The sequence below is a fragment of the Ruditapes philippinarum genome, unplaced genomic scaffold (genome assembly GCF_026571515.1).
Source record: "Ruditapes philippinarum isolate M1 unplaced genomic scaffold, ASM2657151v2 ctg2490_1_1_1_1, whole genome shotgun sequence".
Classification (NCBI taxonomy): Eukaryota; Metazoa; Mollusca; class Bivalvia; order Venerida; family Veneridae; genus Ruditapes; species Ruditapes philippinarum.
The window spans coordinates 799-23,620 of record NW_026859887.1 but is presented as its reverse complement, the minus strand read 5'-3'; the positions used below and the strand labels follow the sequence as shown (position 1 = coordinate 23,620).

At 34.8% G+C, this 22,822-nt stretch overlaps 1 protein-coding gene across 1 annotated transcript; it reads right to left on the bottom strand.

Moving 5' to 3' along the window:
- Positions 1–444: 444 nt before the first annotated feature.
- LOC132758198 (uncharacterized) lies at positions 445–21,125 on the bottom strand. Its single transcript, XM_060749753.1, has 4 exons — positions 20,748–21,125; positions 7,509–7,811; positions 3,468–3,689; positions 445–2,539 (listed from the first exon to the last, which is right to left on the bottom strand). The coding sequence occupies exons 1-4, from the start codon at positions 20,824–20,826 to the stop codon at positions 2,406–2,408; spliced, it is 738 nt and encodes a 245-aa protein (XP_060605736.1). The 5' UTR covers positions 20,827–21,125; the 3' UTR covers positions 445–2,405.
- Positions 21,126–22,822: the final 1,697 nt, after the last annotated feature.

Genomic DNA, 22,822 nt, shown 5'->3' with positions numbered 1-22,822 from the left:
TTGGCTGAAGAGTAACTTTTTGGAAACTTTAAAAGTACAGTCATGTACACCAAAAATAAAAGCTTCTGGCAAATAAGATTAAAAGCATTTCTGGGACATAATGGGGCTTTAATAAAGTTTATAAGATTTCAACAAAGAAGTTATGTTTAAAAGTACAGTGATACATTATGTTAAAAGTACTTCTAATGCCTTTAAATCACATGACTGAGTAAAATGTATAAATTAAACAACACATATATAAGTAAACAACAATAAGTATTACTGTGCCACTAACTTAAATTACATTAAAAAATTGAGCAAATATTGCATGATTTACAGCTTCATACCTTTTGTAGGCATCATTATAAAGTGCATGAAGACATATTCACTCAAAGTAATGTGGTTTCCATTTAAAAATATTGAAAATAATCTATATGGATTAAATTGATCACAAATTGAAAAGAAAAAGAAAATTATACATTTAATTAAATAATTTTGAGAAAGAAGTTTCTGAATCAACCTTTCATAATTCAGTAAAAATGATAACTCTTCAGTAATACATGTAGATCAAAACTGACTTGCTTAAATGCCCATCTGTGTAGAGAAAAAACCTGCTTTCATTACGCAGTCTGATCCAATATTATACATACTCTTAGTATATTGACATCAAATGCCTTCACAAATAATGCACGGTAAAAAGTTCAAAGCATGACTAGCCAATTTTACAAACAAGAGAACAGAGCTGATAAGGAAGGTGACATTTACAGAATGTAAGCGCTGACATGACACAATCACACTGGCAAGACATTCCATCAGAAAAACTGGGTAAAAGCACAACAATTATCACATATAATAGAGGGACACTTAATTAATAAAAAGGGCTGATATGGAAATTAATGGGATAAGGATACCATGTAAAAGCAAGAAAATTGGGAAAAAGTAGCGGGGTAAAAATGGACACTGATGGGGGAAGAAAGGAGATCTCAAAAAGTGTCATCACATACAGCAGATGCAAATATACAAGACATTCATGTGAAGGAAAACAGAGGCTCCAGTTAAATCTTGTTGATATAAAATGTAAAAATAAATAGGGATGATGAATGATCTTATTATTTTTAGCAAATGTTATTTCTGTTTTTTTGGTGTTGTTTTTCTCATCTTTTATGCATACATTGCATAGATGTAAAAAATATAGTTAGCAGTAATTAATGTAAATATTCAAACTCCTACTGCACATAACAAATGTATTTAAAAAATTGTTTCAACAAACTACAGATTTAAAATTTAGACATATAAATCAGCTATAAACATAAAAAAGTGATATGATCTAACAAAAGTTGTACAAAATTAAAAAATAAATCATTTAAGGATCTACTGTAATTGATCTCCATACTCTCTTGTAAGTCACACATACAAAATTTCACTATACAAAAAATTAATGTACTGGACAATGGTAAAAATACATGCATGATAAATGCAATTCATTACAATGTATAAATCACAATCAAATCTTTATAAAAAATCAAAATATATTGATATTACAACAGGCAAAATAGATAAAGTGACCAGAACAATTAAATAGCTTTCATCACTTCAAAAATAACACGGTGGGAAGCTTATGAAATTATTTTAAAATTTTTAATGCTTAAAAATTTCTTTGTTTAATTGATAGAAAATTAATTTGAAATATTTTTTTATATAAAAATTTGACATTACATGTATTTGGTTTCTGAATTTATTAATGCTGTCTATTGAGACAGTAATCAATGAATGAACATTTGGCACAAAAGAATCAAATTTTTAAAGTGCTAACTTGCACAAAGACTGCAAATAACTTCTATCTGATAGGACAGTGACACTGAGCATAATTCTACAGTATGATATATGTTAAAGAAAAATATATTTTAAGTCCTGGTGACTTTAGTCTCACGGACCTCATATCCTCACCAAGGGCAGAGAACCATGCAAGGTAGGCTTATCAATGATAAAGGGGAAAAGTTTTTAAAATTTTAATTTTGAAATTGTATCTAAGTTACAAGATGTGTCCAGAATGTTAAAATATACCAATTAAATAGCTATAATAGAGCAACATGACTTTCCATGCCATTATGAAATTCCGACTAGATCCCAATGATAAGATGTTGTTAAAGTCAATTAACAATGGTAACAATGGATGGAATCATTATATGCAAACTATATGCAGCTATCAATCAAAATTTCATGTGAAAAACTTAAATTACAAGCTGTTTAGCAGTTAACAAGACTTGTTTTTAATAAGAAAGATGCTTTTAAGGTTCTTAACGAAGTTGTCAATTTTCAATGCCAAATTTAATTATTTATAAACAAAGAGTCTGCAAATGCACTGATTTGACTATACATGATTAAGTCAATATATTGAGGCAACTATCCAAATGTTCAATAATCACTCAGACACCATTTTCTTGGTGCTCATCTTTCAGTAACCCTTGAGTTGATTCATTTACTTTATCATCAATTTGTCCAGGAATCGAATCATCACCACCATTTGTCTCTTTTTTATCTAATTTCAAAGTTTCTTCACCTGAAAAAACAAAGTCAATTTTTAAAATGCATAAAAAGAAATAAATTGTTGATTATTCTTGGCAGCAAGATATTTTCTAAAAATGTCATGTTTCCAAGAATGATCCATTTAGTCTAGTGCATAGGAATAGTCACATATACAAAGTATACATATAATAACTCCTTTATTACATACCTTGTAATAAACTGTGTGTATTGTAAAAAAAGTTTCTTTCTGGCAGGTCATATTCATCTATGTAACACAATATAATATTATAGAGCAAAAATATAATTTGGTTACAAAGGTCCCCACGGTTACACATTTAAACAGATTTGTTTCGATTTTCATTCGTAAACGTTTGTGGTATTTTTGACAGTTTAATCGAAATGACCATAATTATTGTCTTACAAAATATCTTAATCATTGCCTGTAATCATGAATTCTATCAATTCTAATTGATTTATTCCAAAGTAAAAAACGGAAAATGGGTGTTTACAACCCTTCAGACAGCATTACCATGCAATAATTGCTCATGACATAATACATCATTAATTTTGTAAAGTTGATTTTTCCTTTGATCTTTCAAAAGAGCCAAATGTGGGTTATAACAATGCAGAAAATGTGTGCCGACTCAATCGTGAAGAGGCACATTATTTATTTGTACATGTATTAAAAATAGAAAGTAAGTCATCATTTGGCGACTCAAATACATGGTGTGGTATAGTACAAAGTAACACCCATTTAAACAATCGTGTACACGTTTTACAATAAATTGTATACATGGGTGCATTATTGGTTTACTACCAGTCTCTTGATCTGGCCTTTATATTTGACATCACAAAATTGACAACATATGTAAAAAAAATCATTATAACTTAAATTAAATCTACTTTTAGAAATATAAATTACAAATTATGATGCAATGGGTTAAGGAACAGACTGGTATTACCTGAGTTTGATTGTCCATCATTCTTTGTTTGTTCCTTATCCTTTATTCTTTGTCCATTGCCCTCTCTGTTTGCTTGGCATCTTCTTTTAATTTCTTTGTGTATTAGAAAAGCTGCTACAAGAGCACCAATCGGTAAAATTACTAGTACTATTAAGGCATATTTGTCTTCTGATGATGATTCTGTTTTACCTCCACCTCTAGACCCTACATCTTTATCAGTATCTGGAGAACAAAAAGAAACAACATATAACTCCATTAAAAATAGTATTTTTTATTACAATATCACATTCTTAACATTCTTTCTTAGCTATGAAACTAAAACCGTTTTCTATTTTCAGTAACATAGACCCTGACCCTAGGGGATCCTGAAAGCAATCTCAACAAGGTCTCAACAGAAGCTTACTAATAATCTATATACCAAGTTTAATTACATATCTCATTCTCAGCTCTAATTATTGACCAGAAACCATTTTTTGTATTTTTAGTAACAGTTACCTTGACCCTAAAAGAACAAAAAGCAATCCAATAATAGAATTCTACATAACTTCATGATAAGCTCTCTATACACCAAATATGGTAACAACAAGCAAATTCGTTGAATTTATATCCACCGCCGAGTACTGGTTATTACTAACACAACAACTGAAGAGTCATAAGGCTTTATTTATAAATTTATCATGGCATAAACAGTAATATTCTTTGTACTTGATAAAAATTCAGGGCAATAACAATTTTAGCCATAACTCTGTGTTAAATAGTAATATCTGGACATACCAATGAGATGTAAATTGCCTTTGTGTATCCATCGTTGCCATAAAGTTTTGTTGAAATCAATACAGCAGTTGCAAAGAAATAGCAATATTGCTCTATATGCATACTACATAACTAATCAAGGGCCATAACTCTGTAATGAAGGGTCTGGTCTAAACAACTTCAACAAAGCAAACAATATGCACATCTCCTCTTGGTATTAAAGATTCCCATAAAGTTTAATTGAATTCCAGCCAGTAGTTGCAGAGAAGTCCCGCAGAAACAATTATTGCTATATATGCATACTGCATAACTAATCAGGGGCTATTACTATGAGTTAAAGTGTCTGACGGGAACAAGGCGATGATATGTGAATCTCCTCTTTGTATTGAAGGTTCCCAAAAAGTTCCCTCTATATGCATACTGCAGAACTAATCAAGGGTCATAACTCTGACTTAAAGTGTCTGACCAGAACAAGCAAACTATATGCACATCTCCTCTTGATATTGATGATTCCCATAAACTTTTGTTGAATTCCAGCCAGTGGTTGCAGAGAAGTAGCGTGGAAACCAATATTGTTCTATATGCATACTGCAGAACTAATCAAGAGCCATAACTCTGAGTTAAAGTGTCTGATCGGAACAAGGCTACGATATGCCCATTTCCTCTTGGTAAAGGATGTTCCCATAAAGTTTCATTGAATTCAAGCCAGTAGTTGCAGAGGAGTAGAGCGGAAACCAATATTGTTCTATATGCATACTGCATAACTAATCAAGGGCAAAAACTCTGAGTTAAAGTGTCTGACCGGAACAAGGCGACAATATGCGCATCTCCTCTTGGTATTGATTGTTCCCATAAAGTTTCATTAAATTTCTGAAAGTAGTTGCAGAGAAATAGAACGGAAACAATAATTGCTCTATATGCATACTGCATAACTAATCAATGGCCATAACTCTGTGTTGTAGGGTTTGATCGGAACATGGCGACAATATGCGCATCTCATCTTAGTATTGATGGATCAAATAAAATTTCGTTGAATTCCAGCCAGTTGTTGCAAAGAAGTAGCACGGAAACAATTTTTGCTCTATATGCATCCTGCATAACTAATCAAGGGCCATAACTCTGACTTAAAGTGTCTGACCGGAACCAGCCAATGATATGCGCATCTCCTCTTAGTATTGAAGGTTCCCATAAAGTTTTGTTGAATTCCAGCCAGTAGTTGCAGAGAAGTAGCGCGGAAACGATTTTTGCTCTATATGCATCCTGCATAACTAATCAAGGGCCATAACTCTGAGTTAAAGTGTCTGACTGGAACAATGCGAGGATATGCGCATCTCCTCTTGGTATTGAAGGCTCCCATAAAGTTTTATTGAATTCCAGCCAGTAGTAGCAGAGAAGTACCGCGAAAAAGATTTTTACTCTATATGCATACTGCATAACTTAAATCAAGGGCCATAACTCTGAATTAAAAGGGTCTGACTGGAACAAGCTGACGATATGCGCATCTCCTCTTGATATTGATGATTCCCATAAAGTTTCGTTGAATTCCAGCCAGTAGTTGCAGAGAACTAGTCCGGAAACGAAATTAGGAAGGACGGATGGACGGACAGAATGTCGGACAGTCGGACAACGCCAAAACAATATCCCCCTCCCGATTCCATCGGCGGGGGATAATATCCCTAACTCTTATAAATCTTTAAGAACCCATTATTCTTTTTTCTTAATAACAGTAACCTCTTCCTTAATCCTCTGCCATTTTGTGCAGCAAAGCGGAACGTGCCTGTGACATGCACAAATAAGGATGGTACTTATCACTCCTGTAAAGTTTGGTTGAAATCCCAGGAGTACCTTGACCTGAGAAAGGCGGACAAGATTTTTCTTTTTTTACCACTGGCGGCCATTTTGTGCAGGGAAGTGGAATGTACCGGTGACATGCACAACTAGGGATGGTCCTGATCACCCCTGTAAAGTTTGGCTGAAATCCCATTGGCGGCCATTTTGTGCAGTGAAATGACACATGCCAATGATGTGCACAACTAGGCATAGTCCTGATCACTCCTGTAAAGCTCTGGTGGCCATTTTGTGCAGCGAAGCAGTACATGTGGGCGATGTGCACAACTAAGGATGGTACAAATCACTCCTGAAAAATTTGGTTGAAATCCCACCAGTTGTTTTACCTGTGAAGGCCGGACAAGATTTTTCTATTTTTAGCTCTGTCGGCCATTTTGTGCAGGGAAGCGAAACATGCTGGCGATGTGCACAACAAGAGATTGTACTGATCACTTCTGTAAAGTTTGGTTGAAATCCCACCAATTGTTTGACCTGTGAAGGCCGGACAAGCTTAATGCGGATGGACAGACAACCGGATAGACTTACTCATGTACAGACTCAATCAAACCGAGTCTGCAATTCTCTTGTAATTTTGTTGTGATCAATGCTTCCAAGGGATCACTTTGTTTCCAGATTTTTTTACTTATGTGACTTTTCCTTTGATCTTTTTAGCCATTTTTAGTCACACATGGCTTAAAAAAAGGCACACAAGTAAAAACAGAATGAATAGGATCAAAGAGAATTTACTGTTACCTATTGTTCTCCAATGGGTTTGTACGGACAACCCAGAAGGACGGACAGACAGCGAAGGCAAGAACAATATGTCCCCCAAAGTTTTGGAGACATAATTTATAATCTAAGCTCTTTGCATTGCAGTTTCTGAGGATAAGTCTTTTAAGACATTTCTTCTATAGAAGTCTACACTAAGTGACCCCCAGGGCATGACCTATTTTGACCCCAGGGTCATGATTTATATAACTTTTGTAAAGGTCCACTTGGTAAGTCTATAAGTCAAATATCTATCCTATGGGCATTGCAGTTTTACAAAAGACTTAAATGTATTTTACTATAAACGTCTATGTAATAGGGAAGTGTCAGTTTGGATCCTAAGGGCATGAATTTTTGTAGAGGACTACAAGGTAATGCTACATGTCAAATATCTAAGCTCTTGGCATTGTTGTTTCAGAGAAGTAGAATTTTAAAGATTTCCTTATTGAAGTCTTCTTTTAGCTCCTGTGACCTAGTTATGCATCAGGCTGAAACAGTTTTAAACAACTGCTGTAGAGGACCATCTAAGGATCATTCCTGTAATCCTTTCAGTGGTTAAAGAGAAGATGTTTCAAGAAATTGTGTACAACTACAGACACACTGCCAACACAAAAGCTCACTTCTCAGCACTTTGTGCTGGGGTGAGCTGAAATAGATCAATTCTACTTCAGAACATTTTTCTATATTTCTTACCTGTTATAACTTTGAGAAAAGCTCCAGCACTCACAGTTTTATCAGGGCCAGTGGTTGTAATGATGCATGTGTAGTTACCCGCATGTTGTTGACCAGATATTTCTATTGTATACCAGTTAATAGAATAGTCCCCCCTTATTGATTTTGCTTCCTCATTGCCAAAAAGATCTGTATTGTTATGTAAAAGTTTGAATGTGATTGATGCATAGTCAGCCCCAGTGTAGCCTTGTGGTGAGATACATTCAAAGGTAACATTATCACCAATTCTAACAACTGAAGCAGAAACATTCAATGTTGCAGTTTCTGAAATGAAAAAAACATTTGACAGAGTAAGAAAAAATACCTTCAGTCAAAGAAGAATTTCTTTCAGTTCATCGGAACATATTAAATGTAAAGTACCCTTTAATATGCTTAAAAATGTTACAACAGGAGCCATTGCCTAGCAGGCTCCATGGGCCACACTTCAACTTTTTCTTTTTTGAAGTCAAGCACATCAGAGGAAGTTATGATAGTAAAGAAAGCTCCTACAAAAGAAAAATTTTAGCAAATAAATTTCAAATTTCATATTTACCATGACATTCAATGCCATTCAAAGATCAGTTCACAGTCATATTTGAATTTAAGGCCCATTATGCCTTTAATTTTTATTTCTAAAAAACCTCATTTTTCATATCTTGTTAAAGCTTAACCCTTTACCTCATATAGACATGTGTTCATGTCTGTTCACTCCCCCCCCCCCCCACTCCCGCCCATTGCAGCCTCAAATAGTGAAAAAATGTCCTATTTAGGCCCCAAACACTTGTTTTCATTTGAGAAATGTTGTTAAAAAAGTGATCACTTTTTTGCCTCTCCTATCAAAAAGATACATCAGGGAGGGGGAGGCAATGGGGAATGTGCCCCCTTCTGTTTTGGCAGAGAAAAGTTTGGACTTGTAGGCGGCTAAAAATGGCCTCAGGTCAATCTTAAAGAAACGCGTAACAAACACATAACAAAAGGGGCCAAGATGGCCCTAGATCGCTCAGCTGACCCATCAAACTCATCCGAACAATTACCTAGACAAGCATTCTGACCAAGTTTCATGACATATGAGTCAAAAATGTGACCATTAGAGTGTTATAACAAGGATTATCCATATTTGAGCAGTGTGACCTAGTTTTTTACCCAGGTGACCCATATTCAAAGTTGACCTAGAAATCATCAAAACAAACTTTCAGACCAATTTCCAGGATACTTGGATCAAAACAGTAGCCAGAGTGTTAACAAGATTTTTCTATTTTTAGCTCCTGTGACCTATTTTTTCATCCAAGATGACCAATGTTCAAACTCATACGAGCAATAACCTAGACAAGCATCCTGACAAAGTTTGATGATAATTAAGTCAAAAATGTGACCTCTAGAGTGTTAACAAGGTTTCTCCATATTTGGGCAGTGTGACCTAATTTTTGACCCCAGGTGACCCATATTCAAAGTTGACCTAGAAATCATCAAAACAATATTTCAGACCAATTTTCAGGATATTTGGATCAAAACAGTAGCCACTAGAATGTTAACAAGATTTTTAGCTCCTTTGACCTAGTTTTTCATCAGAGATGACCCATGTTTGAACTCATCAGAGCATTTACCTATTCAAGCATCCTGACCAAGTTTGATGATAAATGAGTAATAAATGTGACCACTTGAGTGTTAACAAGGTTTTTCTATTTTTAGCTCCTGTGACCTAGTTTTTCATCGGAGATGACCCATGTTCGAACTCATCCGAGCTATAACCTAGAGAAGCATCCTGTCAAAGTTTGATGATGATTGAGGCAAAATGTGACCACTTGAGTGTTAACAAGGTTTTTCTATTATTAGCTTCTGTGACTTAGTTTTTCATCGGAGATGACCCATGTTCGAACTTATTCGAGCTATTACCTAGATGAGCATCCTGACAAGATTTAATGATGATTGAGGCAAAAATGTGACCGCTAGAGTGTTAACGAACATGTGTGGACAGACGACGGACATTCAACAATGCTAAAAGCTTACCCTAAACTAGTTCAGGTGAGCTAAAAAAAGTTTGTTAAAAAATCTAACTGGCAACTACATGTATGTGGTCACATTATTCTGTTTCTTACCACTAGGCCATCAGGCAGTTTTATTGATTTAATATCGAGATCTATACTTATCATGATTAAAATCCTAAGCATAAATCATAAAAAATTAAAATTAAAGAAACTAACGAAAAAAACTCAACAAGTTAAAAATGCCAAATAATACTACTTAAACACAATTTGTCACATCAAACTCTTCAGACAATTTTGCTTGATCTCAAATAAATCAATTCATAACGCTACTTGCACTGTTGGCAGATGATATTTTTAGCTTTTACTAAAATCTGTTTTCTGCTTTTTATAAACTCATTGTCACATACTCAATGTTCATAATATTATGCAAATATTTAAGTTTCTAAGTAAAATTTTGGAAATCAAACATTATTTCACTCAAGATGAAACTAACCAAATGAACATACTGAATTGTCTCTATTTAATGCCCCCGGGATTTGCATCTTTTTAAAAGAGGGTGCAAATTAGAGCTATAAAAATGTTCTTTAAAATAATTATGTTTATCAAAGATATAATTCAATTATAACAAGAGTGTGAGCCAGCTCATCTTATTCATTCATGAACCTATAAGCTTCAGATCAAGGAGAAAGATGTATACATAGGTGAAATGTGCGCAACACATCCTCTTTATACCCAAGGCAAAATCTTGACATAGCATCATCTTAGTTGACCTTGACCTCTGATCCAATGACCTGGTTCATGTGCATGAAACATAGTCTCATGATGAACATTTGTGTCTTAAAAAACTGAATTCATGTTATTTGAAAATGTATCCATGCATGAAGAAGTTATGGCATGGAAAAGTTTGGATGCATGCACGCACACACAAACACAAAATAGAGATTTTGACAACTATGTGGAGCTCAGTGCATGTGGGCTCGACAAAAGTCCTCTGACCACTAAGCATAATAATAAATACTTCAAAGCATAAGCAAGATACAGTGCGGAGAAACAAATTTTGATATTTTTATTTGACCTCTTGTGACCTTGACCTTAATTTTTCACAAGACATCTCAACTCACCATGGAGACATTTATTTGAAGTTATATTTAAATCCATCCATGTATAGAAATTATACTAGCAAATGAATATTTCATTTTTTATTTGACCTTTGACCCCTAAGTGTGACCTTCACCTTTGCCACAGACACCTGACTTTTTCATGTGATTCTCCACCTCACTATGGAGAATATTTGTCTCAAGCTTTATTAAAATCCCTCCCACATGTAGAAGATGGGTTTTGCGCTGACCCCCAAGTCTGACCTTGACCTTTGAGTGACAGACCTGGATTTTTTGTGCGACACACAATCCCATCATGATGAACATTTGTACCAAATTATTTTGTAATCCATCAAAGAATGAGCAAGATATAGACTGGATAAAATTTTAATATTTTTAATTGACCTCTTGTGACCTTGACCATCATTTTGCGCAGGACATCTCAACTCAATGTTATAAAATATTAAAAGGTTTTACTAGCAAATGAATGATTTTCATTGTTATTTGACCTTTGGCCCTTATTTGTGAACATATTTCATTAACTTATTCATCCTTTAGCTTCAATATTTTCAATATTTTTAGCTATACAATTAAGTCCATTTTTATCTTTTCAAGAAGACATTTTGATAGTTTTTGGATCATGGCATTTGGCAACAGTCTGTAAAATGGGTCAAACCCATTCATGCCTTATATATTAGTGCCATCATAAAGCCATTGTACACCTAGGTGGTTTGTGTAAATTTATCAACACAATCAACTGAGTTTTCCCCTCAGTCAGCTGACTTTTTTTAATTTCTGCAAGTCTAATATATTATTAAGTCACTGATTTTTTGCTCACCAGGACACCGCATGCTCAAGGTGAGCTATTGTGACTCACTGTCTGTTTGTTTCTATGGGCAATGGTTTAAAGAATGAAACCATATAAATGATTGGCTTAAGTTGTTTTTTCACACTGGCTTATGTGGAAAAAAAAAGCAACAAAAAAAAGAACCACAGGGAAGGGCCCACAATAATGTTGTTAGAACTTAAATTGGCGAAACCCTTATATGTACACTTGATGATTATGTTTGTAAAATTATGAAATTGTATATTGTTTGTACAATGTATTTTTATATGATATAATATTATTAAACAGAAGAAAAATGCCACAGTAAGATCAAAGAAAAAGCTTCTATTGAAACCAAAAATACTGGTATGTCAGTACACACTTTTCTTTAAACAACATCTCCTCATAAACCACTGAGTCAATGCCGTCAAAACATCATATGCATGCAGGAAGAGAGTAAGATAAGATAAGATCATCTTTATTTATTGTTGGTTACAATAAAATGCTATAAAATTAAGCTAAATGTATTTTCCGCCATAACAGTCATTAATCCTTTATTCTAACACTCCTCGTGATTTTGTCACTTTACACACAGAAGAAAACAAAAATGTGTTTGTTAAACACAAATGCACCTGACTCAGATTCTTGTCAGTAACAATATTTAAAAAAATATTTAACCATTAACTCAGTTAAGGACAGAAAATAGTAAAAAAAAAATATAAACACATATAACATATAACTTGACAGAGTCATAGCTTTTTTGTAATTGTGAAAAATATTAGTTGGAAAGTCATTGCTATGACTTGTGATAAAGTTGAAAATTATTCAACTTTATCATATATACATGTAAATGCAAGACATTACATTGAACCCAGCGACCCTAAACTCCATCTGAATTTAAAAGACCACCTTAGGTATGTTCCATGTAAGTATGAGACATTGGTAAAAAAAATAACAACAAAGGCTCTATAAAAAAGTGTAAAAATCTATTTTTAGCACAGGTGACCTTGACCCAAATGACCCCTAACACAATACAATGATGCAAGTTATAATCCTTTCAAATATGAAAAATAACAGTAAAAAATTAAGGCTGTTTTAGCAAATGCGTAGAAATCTTTTATTGGCCTTCTTGACCTTGACCCACTGACCCCTAACTCAATCGAAAGGAAAAAACATGCAAGTTATCTTCCAACCAAATATGAAAGACATCTGTCCATAAATAATGGCTCTATAGGCAAAAGTGAAAAAATCTATTTTTAGTACTGCTGACCTTGACCCAAGTGAACCCTACCTCAATCCAAAGGAAGAAGACCATGCAAGTTATCATCCTACCAAACATAAAAACATCAGTCAACAAGAGCACCGCTAGGCGGGGCATTATATGCCCGAAAGTACTTTAGCTGTAGCTTGATTAATGCTTGAATTATTGAGCGAAAACTGTTTCCAGTTTAAAGGTGACCTTGATCTTTGACCTTGTGACCCCAAAATCAATAGGGGTCTTCTACCCAATATGGACAATCATACTATGAAGTTTGAATACTGTGGACCAAATGGAACTTAAGTTATGCTCCGGAAATCATTTTCAGTTTCAGGGTAATAGTGACCTTGATCTTTGACCTTGTGACCCCAAAATCAATAGGGGTCTTCTACCCAATATGGACAATCATCCTATGAAGTTTGAATACTGTGGACCAAATGGAACTTAAGTTATGCTCCGGAAACCATTTTCAGTATTAAGCGAACAGTGACCTTGACCTTTGACCTTGTGACCCCAAAATCAATAGGGGTCTTCTACCCAATATGGACAATCATCCTATGAAGTTTGAATACAGTGGGCCAAATGGAACTTCAGTTATGCTCCGGAAACCATTTTCAGTATTTAGCTAATAATGACCTTGACCTTTGACCTTGTGACCCCAAAATCAATAACTGTATTCTACCCAATATGGACAATCATCCTATGAAGTTTGAAAACTGTGGGCCAAATGGAACTTCAGTTATGCTCCGGAAACCATTTTCAGTTTTACGTAAATAGTGACTTTGACCTTGTGACCCCAAAATCAATAGGGGTCTTCTACCCAATATGGGCAATCATCCTATGAAGTTTGAAAACTGTTGGCCAAATGGAATTTAAGTTATGCTCCGGAAACCATTTTCAGTTTTACGGTAATAGTGACCTTGACCTTTGACCTTGTGACCCCAAAATCAATAGGGGTCTTCTACCCAAAATGGGCAATCATCCAATGAAGTTTGAAAACTTTTGGCCAAATGGAACTTTAGTTATGCTCCGGAAACCATTTTCAGTTTTACGGTTATAGTGACCTTGACCTTTGACCTTGTGACCCCAAAATCAATAGGGGTCTTCTACCCAATATGGGCAATCATCCTATGAAGTTTGAATACTGTGGGCCAAATGGAACTTAAGTTATGCTCCGGAAACCAAATTGCTAACGGACGGACAGACGGACGGACAGACGGACGGACGGGGGTATAACATAATATGTCCGAAATTCTTTCGGCATATAAAAAATAATGGATGTATAAGCAAATGTGTATAAATCTTTTTTTGAAATCATTGACCTTGACCCACTGACCCCTTCTTCGATCAAAAAAGAATATCATGTTAAGTTATCTTCCTACCAAATATGAAATAAATCTATCAATAAATTAACGCTATATTGGCAAAAGTGTAAAAATCTATTTTTAGCACTGGTGACCTTGACCCAATTGACCCCTAAATCCATCTAGAGAAAAAAAAAATTATATTCCTACCAAACATATCTGTCAATAGAATAAGGTAAATACACCTGTAAAAGTACAAAAATCTATTTTTGACATTGGTGAGCTTGACGGGACCCAAATGACCCCTAACTAAGTCCAAAGGAAGAGGACATCCCTTATCCCTTAGCAGTTTGTATAAAACATGAATGACATCAACTTAACAAGATATGTTTGTAAAACATGTATGCCCCCTATCAGCAGCCAATTAGTCATGTGATAAGGTTATTATGCATGACTTCTGACCCAGTGATCAAACAATTAATAAGGGTTATAAAGTATCTACTGGTCATGACCTTGACCTTTGACCACTTGACCCAAAACTCAATAGGGGTCATCTGCTGGTCACGACCAATCATCATACAAAGTTTGAAGTTCCTAGGCCTAGGCGTTTTTAGTAAATTGATCAGAAACCGTTTTTACCTACAAGGTCAATGTGACCTTGACCTTTGACCCCTTGACCCCAAAATCAATAGGGGTCATCTGCTGGTCATGACCAATCACCATGCCTAGGTTGAAGTTCCTAGGCCTAAGGGTTCTCTTATTATTGATCGGAAACCGTTTTAACATACAAGGTCAATGTGACCTTGACCTTTGACCCCAAAATCAATAGGGGTCATCTGCTGGTCATGACCAATCACCATGCCAAGTTTGAAGTTCCTAGGCCGAAGCGTTCTTTAGTTATTGATCAGAAACCGTTTTTACTTACAAGGTCATTGTGACCTTGACCTTTGACCCCTTAATCCCAAAATCAATAGGAGTAATCTGCTGGTCATGACAAATCACTAAACCAAGTTTGAAGTTCCTAGGCCTAAGTGTTCTTGAGTTATTGATCAGAAACCGTTTTTACTTAAAAGTTCAATGTGACCTTGACCTTTGACCCCTTCACCTAAAACTCAATAGGGTCATCTGCTGGTCATTACCAATCATCACACAAAAAGGTTTAAGTTCCTAGGCCTAAGCGTTTTTAGTTAATTGATCGGAAACCGTTTTTACCTACAAGGTCAATGTGACCTTGACCTTTGACCCCTTGACCCCAAAATCAATAGGTCATCTGCTGGTCATGACCAATCACCATACCAAGTTTGAAGTTCCTAGGCATAAGGGTTCTTAAGTTATTGATCGGAAAGCATTTTTACCTACAAGGTCAATGTGACCTTGCCCTTTAACCCCTTAACCCCAAAATCAATAGGGGTCATCTGCTGGTCATGACCAATCACCATACCAAGTTTGAAGTTCCTAGGCCTAAGGGTTCTTTAGTTATTGACCGGAAACCGTTTTTACCTAAGAGGTCAATGTGACCTTGACCTTTGACCCCTTGACCCCAAAATCAATAGGGGTCATCTACTGATCATGACCAATCACCATCTCAAGTTTGAAGTCCCTAGGCCTAAGGGTTCTTTCATTATTGATCGGAAACCGTTTTTGCTTACAAGGTCAATGTGACCTTGACCTTTGACCCCTTAACCCCAAAATCAATAGGGGTCATCTGATTGGTCATAACCAATCACCATACCAAGTTTGAAGTTCCTAGGCCTTAAGGTTCTTTAGTTATTGATTGGAAACCGTTTTTACCTACAAGGTCAATGTGACCTTGACCTTTGACCCCTTGACCCCAAAATCAATAGGGGTCATCTACTGATCATGACCAATCACCATACCAAGTTTGAAGTTCCTAGGCCTTAAGGTCTTTAGTTATTGATCGGAAACCGTTTTTGCTTTCAAGGTCAATGTGACCTTGACCTTTGACCCCTTGACCCCAAAATCAATACGGGTCATCTACTGATCATGACCAATCACCATACCAAGTTTGAAGTTCCTAGGCCTTAAGGTTCTTTAGTTATTGATCGGAAACCGTTTTTACTTTCAAGGTCAATGTGACCTTGACCTTTGACCCCTTGACCCCAAAATCAATAGGGGTCATCTACTGGTCATGACCAATCACCATACCAAGTTTGAAGTTCCTAGGCCTTAAGGTTCTTTAGTTATTGATCGGAAACCGTTTTTGCTTTCAAGGTCAATGTGACCTTGACCTTTGACCCCTTGACCCCAAAATCAATAGGGGTCATCTACTGGTCATGACCAATCACCATACCAAGTTTGAAGTTCCTAGGCCTAAGGGTTCTTTAGTTATCACTCGGAAACCATTTGGTCTACGGACCGACGGACCGACGGACCGACAAGTGCAAAGCAATATACCCCCTTTTCTTCGAAATGGGGGCATAAAAATAAAGGCTGTATGAGCAAAAATGTTTAAATTTGTTTTTGACACAAGTGACCTTGATCTTGACCCTAGGGACCCCTTTTCCGTAAAAAATTAAAGGACCATTTAAGATATGCACCTACCAAATATGAAAGATATCATTAAATAAATGAAGTAATTAGAAGAAGTTTAAGATAAATCCAACATGCCGGAATAGGTTAACCTAATACAAGGCCCTATTTTCAAAGTGATAAAAAAGGAAATAACTGGGAAAAATGGATGGCACAGTTATATAACTTGGCAATACCATGTACTTTGTATTGATAAGTAAGTGTGGTAATTATGAAACTATTAGTATAGATAGAACTTATGATATATGCAACTTGCTGTTTTAGGTTAACCAATTATTCATTTTCTAAGTGCTGAAAAGGGCAATAACTTGGTAAAAATGGAAACCATAGTTATGTAACTTCCCCAGATCATGTACATTGTGTTAATAAGTAAGTGTGTGATTTATGAAGTCATTGGAATAGGTAGTACTTAAGAAAAATCCAACTTGCTTTTTAGGTTAACCTTGTACGGACAGACAGACGGACGGACAGTTACGCCCGGAGCATAAAAACAGTGTTAAACTGCCAATAAAATTAATACTGGTTAACTAGGGACTACATGTATATGCAGCTGTTACATTTACTCCCTTAATAATAACAAATTTTTTAGGAAACAATAATAACCCATTTTTATTGATACCGTATTTTCCATTCTTACAATGTTTTCTTTTCATATAATGCTAAAATATTATCTACCATACACTACTGTCACAGGTTTGATCAACAAATCTGTGTCAATTTGTAGGCAGCGTAATGACATCATCCTAAGTAAACAACACATTAATAAAGGTGTTAGAATGACATCATTTTAAACTGACAAGAATGATTAATCATGCACTGTTGTAAACACAATACAATCTAGTCTGACATGTAAGTTTTAAAGGAGCTCCACTGAGGTCCAAAAGCCTTAAAACATAAAATTGTAAATTCTTACATACATGTAGGTAAGCTAAGGCACTTAAACAGAACGATTTTTAAAAGATAATTAAGAAATATTCTGAGAAATAAACTGCAAACCATATTCTTTAACTACATGCATCTTTTAAGACTGATTCGGGTGAAAAGCGTTGAAACGCTTTTCAATTTTGAGTATTTTATACAATAAGAATACTTATTCTGATAAAACTGAGTGAGCGAAATGCCGAATGATCTGAAATTTTGCACACAAGTTATTTGTCTAGACTTACAGCAAATGAAACATTAATCCCGAAAAATAATTGTGAGTCCCGTCATGTCAAAACACCTCCGTGGAGTTCCTTGAATTGTTGAAAACTTGATAAAATAACATTTTTTCTTATAATTTCTTTTGTTTAATAATTTCTATATGATATTAACAGAAGGGTGCGAAATCAAACAGCGTTTGCAAACATCGGCACCAGAGTTAATCTCTGCTTGAAAAAGTAGCATGTAAATAGTGATCTTCCCTATTTGTCTATTTAGAATCAAAATCATATCGGTCTGAGCAGTGTTTATCAGGTAATTAACACCAGTTTGGAGTTTTGATGTGTATGAAATAACCACAATGATTGTATTTCTTAAATATGCAAACAAACACACTGTAGGGAACGTGTTACAGTTTCACGCTTTCAGGTTACAGTATGGAGGATTATTTGAGGGGAAGAGAGGTAGGTGATTTTTAATCTAGTCCTTACTACAAGTAGTTTAGTTTCTATGGTGAAACAACCAGTATAAACAAAATACATTAAGAGACTGTCAAAAAAGCTGTAGATCAGGTACGTATATTAAACAATAATAACTTGTTACTACATGTATATAAAATTTCTTTCGTGTGCAGTCGCGATTTGGCTGGTAGTAAAAGTTGCGTTTTTACTCGTTACAATTCCGGAAATAATTTAGCTTTGTAAATGATAATTACACGGTTAAAAAGATCAAATTCTCAGCTTTCTTTTGATAGGTATTTTGCTAAATTCGGACCATAAATTACGAAAAAATCTTATATTTGTTCGAAGAGGGCATCATTATTTTTACTGAAGTTTTGACATAATCGGGAGACAAAAAAAACAAACTCTGTGTTTAACTCGTCGTAATTTTCTTCATACTAAACGCACTGATTTATAAAATATATATTTGAAAAAATCTATCTTTCAGCTTTCTAGAATATGTTACTTTTAAAAAATTGAACAGAAAATAACATGTTGACTGTAATTTAAATAACCAAGGTCAAATATCACACCGCTTAATGATATGTAATCGTCGATAAAAAATCAATAACGATCGGCAGTCTGGATGGATTATCTGCCACGACAGCATAATGATAATTTACCGTTATTGATTTACTGTATAGAGTTGCGGATACCGTTAATATACGTACCTGTGTAGATTAAAAATAAATAAAGATAAAAAAACAGATTAAAAATAAAAAAATTAATTTAGATAAAAATAAGCATGTAAACACAGGAAAAAATGCACCACATGTTATTAACATATGTTTGGGACACCAGATGTTTTCCATATGTAAAACATTCGTGTTTCATATGTTTTGTAAAACATGTGTTTAAGAACATGTTATTTATATGTACAATAACATAAAGACCATATGAAAAAGATGTGTCAACAAACTTATGTTAAACTCATGGTTATCACATGTTTTTCATATGAATTATAAGTTCTCATATGTTAAATATATGTGAACTTTGTCTCATATGTTAAATATATGTGGACTTTCATGTGTTTTCATATGATACTGATCGTATATTTTAGAAGCTTTGCTCTTTGTCACTTTGAACAGTTCTAATAAGATTCTTCATGATTGTACACTTGTACATGTAAATTCTTAAAATATTCTTGGTTCATGCACCTATGTGGAAAAAAGTTGCCTTCACTTCCAATATTTCTCATCATACAATAAAATACCTCTATACAAAAAAATTTAAAATGAAAATAAATAAATGACAAATTTCTTTTTAGGTGGATAACTGTCTGCATATTTTTAATTTAAACAGTCAGTAGGAAAATATAAATTAAATATTATTAATTTCTACAAACTGCAATAATAGTATAAATTTCAATTTTAAGTTTAACGCTATATTTGATATTAAAGGGGCTTAGGACAGGGCAGACCGTACAAGGGCGGACTGCATTTTTGAACGGGGCAGACAATGTATACAGTACATGTAAATTAATTCACTAAACAGACAGCATTTTAATCTAATAAGACAGAGCACAAAAAGCATCTCTAATAAAAACTAACTCGACAATTAAAGAATCAAAATTGAGGAGAATTCAATACAATTCAACAAGAAGCATGCAGATAAATTTCATGAAATTATGGCTAGAATATTCTAACAACACATAAAATATATTGATAGCTGTGCCCTGTGTAATTTAAATTATACATGTGTGTTAATAATCATCACTTATACTGGTTGGAGAGATAACTCCGACACTAAATCACATATTTTTTGTAATATCTTAATTATCTTCCTGTATATTTTAAATATTGAACCACCTAAATAAAGTTCAGTTCAAAGACTTTACATGACACTACAAAAATTATGTATGAAAATGAGAATTGGTACTTCTTTAAGGTCCTGAATGGGGTATACAAAACATGGTCTTTTTAACCCTCAACAGTAGATAAAGTCGACACTTAAATTTTTAAGTAAAAAATGACAGGAAAATCAGCATCATTAATTCATTTTTACATCTTATATGCTTTATCTATTTTTTGTTGATGTAAAAACAAGTTTTCAAAAATATTTCCCAAGTCAGTGGCCTGTGGTCAATACATTTCTTACTACCTCATTGTAATTTAGTAAAAAGAACGTTTTGAAGCAGTTTTTGCCAACGAAAAGTTTCGGTTAATTGAAAAATATTAAAAAGTTTACCAACTTACAAAAAATCATCATATTCTGTCCTGCTCCTATACTACTAGGTGACCATATGCTTTTTTGTTGAAAAATACAATTATAAAAATTATATTTATCAAGTGTCGGGGTTATCTTAGTTCTGGCTTCCAAAACTTTATAAGCCGCTCTTTAACATTTTTGTTTTTCATCTGATGCGGCATCACGTCATGTCATAGTATATAAACGGGTACGCTGATCGAAGACCTTAAGCTAGGGTTATCTATGCGTCGGAGTTATCTCTCCGACCAGTAATGATTATTTTTGATAATTTTGGTTTAAACATATTTATTTTAGCTCGATTGTTCAATTTACAATTATCAACATTAACTCCTATGAAAGAATAAATGGCTTACCGGAGTAGCTGTACACAGAAAAAACAAAATAATGTAAAAGAAATAGATTAACCGGTATGAACGTCGCCATCTTAAGCATCTTTATGAACTTGGAATTCCAATTCCAGGCTAAAATTAGACATTGGGTTTCCAGATTTTTATAATCCGAAGGGCGCCGAATCCGAACGTCCAAGATTTGTGGGTTTTTGTTTGGATACTGTACAGTACAGTTCCCGTACCAAAATCGTAGTTGCTTATTTTTTTTTTAATTCGAACACTGACAAAAAAAATGAATGTACTTCACTGTCGGTTCGTCACACAAATTATGGTAATTTCGTTATGTTCTAAACATAGAATAACCAATTCTCCCTTGAACCTACGCAGTGATCTCCCCTTAGCGTAACCGGTGCGCGGAGTTTGAGAATAACCCTTACTTATGAGGCCTCATATGGGGTACAGTACCGAAATTTTCCATTATTGCTCCGCGCAGCTATTTGTGTAATTGTGTTTACTATTTTTTTGTCCATGGACCCGATTTTTATCAATTAATCCCTTCGATTTACAGCTAAAAGAAATTCGGAAGCACGACATCCTTTCGATACTCTCAGCTTTCGATATATGATTGTTTTGACTTTAATTCGTTGCGGAGATATTGAACTAAATCCAGGTCCACCACAACAATCTACGCAGAAAAGCTCAAAAAAGAGGACACCAAAATTTCCGTGTGTGATTTGTTCTAAAGCAGTAACAGCTCGCAGCAAGGCAGTGGAATGTGTCTCCTCACAAATTCTCAATTGGACACGTTCCTTCCTGATAGGTCGGAGCCAAACTGTTGTACTGGAAGATGAACACTCTACAGAAGTCCCTGTAAACTCTGGTGTCCCCCAAGGCTCCGTCCTCGGCCCACTCTGCTTCCTGATCTACATTAATGAACTTCCATCTTCTGTCTCCAAGTCCCAAATTCGCCTCTTTGCTGATGACACTGTGGTTTACATTACTATAAACTCGTCTTCAGACTCACAATCCCTCCAGGAGGATCTTGATAAGATGCAAATATGGGAAAGGGAGTGGGACATGGAATTCAACCCCTCAAAATGTCAAGTCCTTCACATCACTAAAAACAAAAAAGTCATCAACAACAAGTACTTCCTTCATGGCCAAGCTTTAACATCAGTTCCTAGCTCAAAATACCTTGGCCTTGACTTGTCCACAGACCTGAACTACAACACACATATCTCAAGAATTACATCAAATGCAAACAAAACCCTAGGATTCATAAAACGAAATATCAATACAAAAAATGAAAAAGTAAAACAACTAGCTTATAAATCCCTAGTAAGACCCCAGTTAGAATACGCATCAACTGTTTGGAGCCCCTACACACAATCAAACATCCAAAAAATAGAGAAAGTCCAAAGACGAGCGATACGCTGGGTAAAACAGGATTACTCCCCTTTGTCATCAGTTACAGCCATGCAGAAAGATCTTGGCTGGCGTTCTCTCGAGCATCGCAGACTAGACTTTAGACTTATTATGTTTTTTAAAATTTACCATAACCTAGTAGCCATTAGCCTTCCCACCTACATTAAAACTCCATCTAGGCTTACTAGACATATGCATCCCCTCTCTCTTAGGAAAATACAGGTTACATCAGACTACCATAAGTTCTCCTTCTTCCCCCACTGTATCACACTTTGGAACCAGCTCCCAAGGAACATTGTCACCCTGCCTGATCTAGATCAATACAAACAGGCAGTGGTTAAGATACAGTATTAGTTGACTTGTTGTGTTTTTACTTTTAAATCTTTCTTTCACCCTTACTAACAAAAACATTTTAACAATGACTAGAAGTTTTCAATGTCTCTCACTGTCCTGATTATGTTCATTTTCAGGTTTTTACTTTCTCTCACACCTTTTACTAACACACCGACGCGCACAATTTCCTGCCTATAACACTCGCGAGAGGGGTTGGCAGTATTCAGAGATAGATAGATAGATAGATTTGTAAAGACTGGTCTCATATTAAATGCTGTGGTTATATTTCTAACGATCAGTATGACTCTATTGTTCAACAAGATTTAGAAATAAATTTCACT

Coding starts and splice junctions, on each gene's coding strand:
- LOC132758198 (XM_060749753.1), bottom strand. CDS start 20,826: ATGCTTAAGATGGCGACGTTCATACCGGTTAATCTATTTCTTTTACAT. Junction 3,690..7,508: donor TTTTCTCAAAGTTATAACAG/GTAAGAAATATA, acceptor TTTGTTCTCCAG/ATACTGATAAAGATGTAGGG. Junction 2,540..3,467: donor TGATGGACAATCAAACTCAG/GTAATACCAGTC, acceptor TTGTTTTTTCAG/GTGAAGAAACTTTGAAATTA.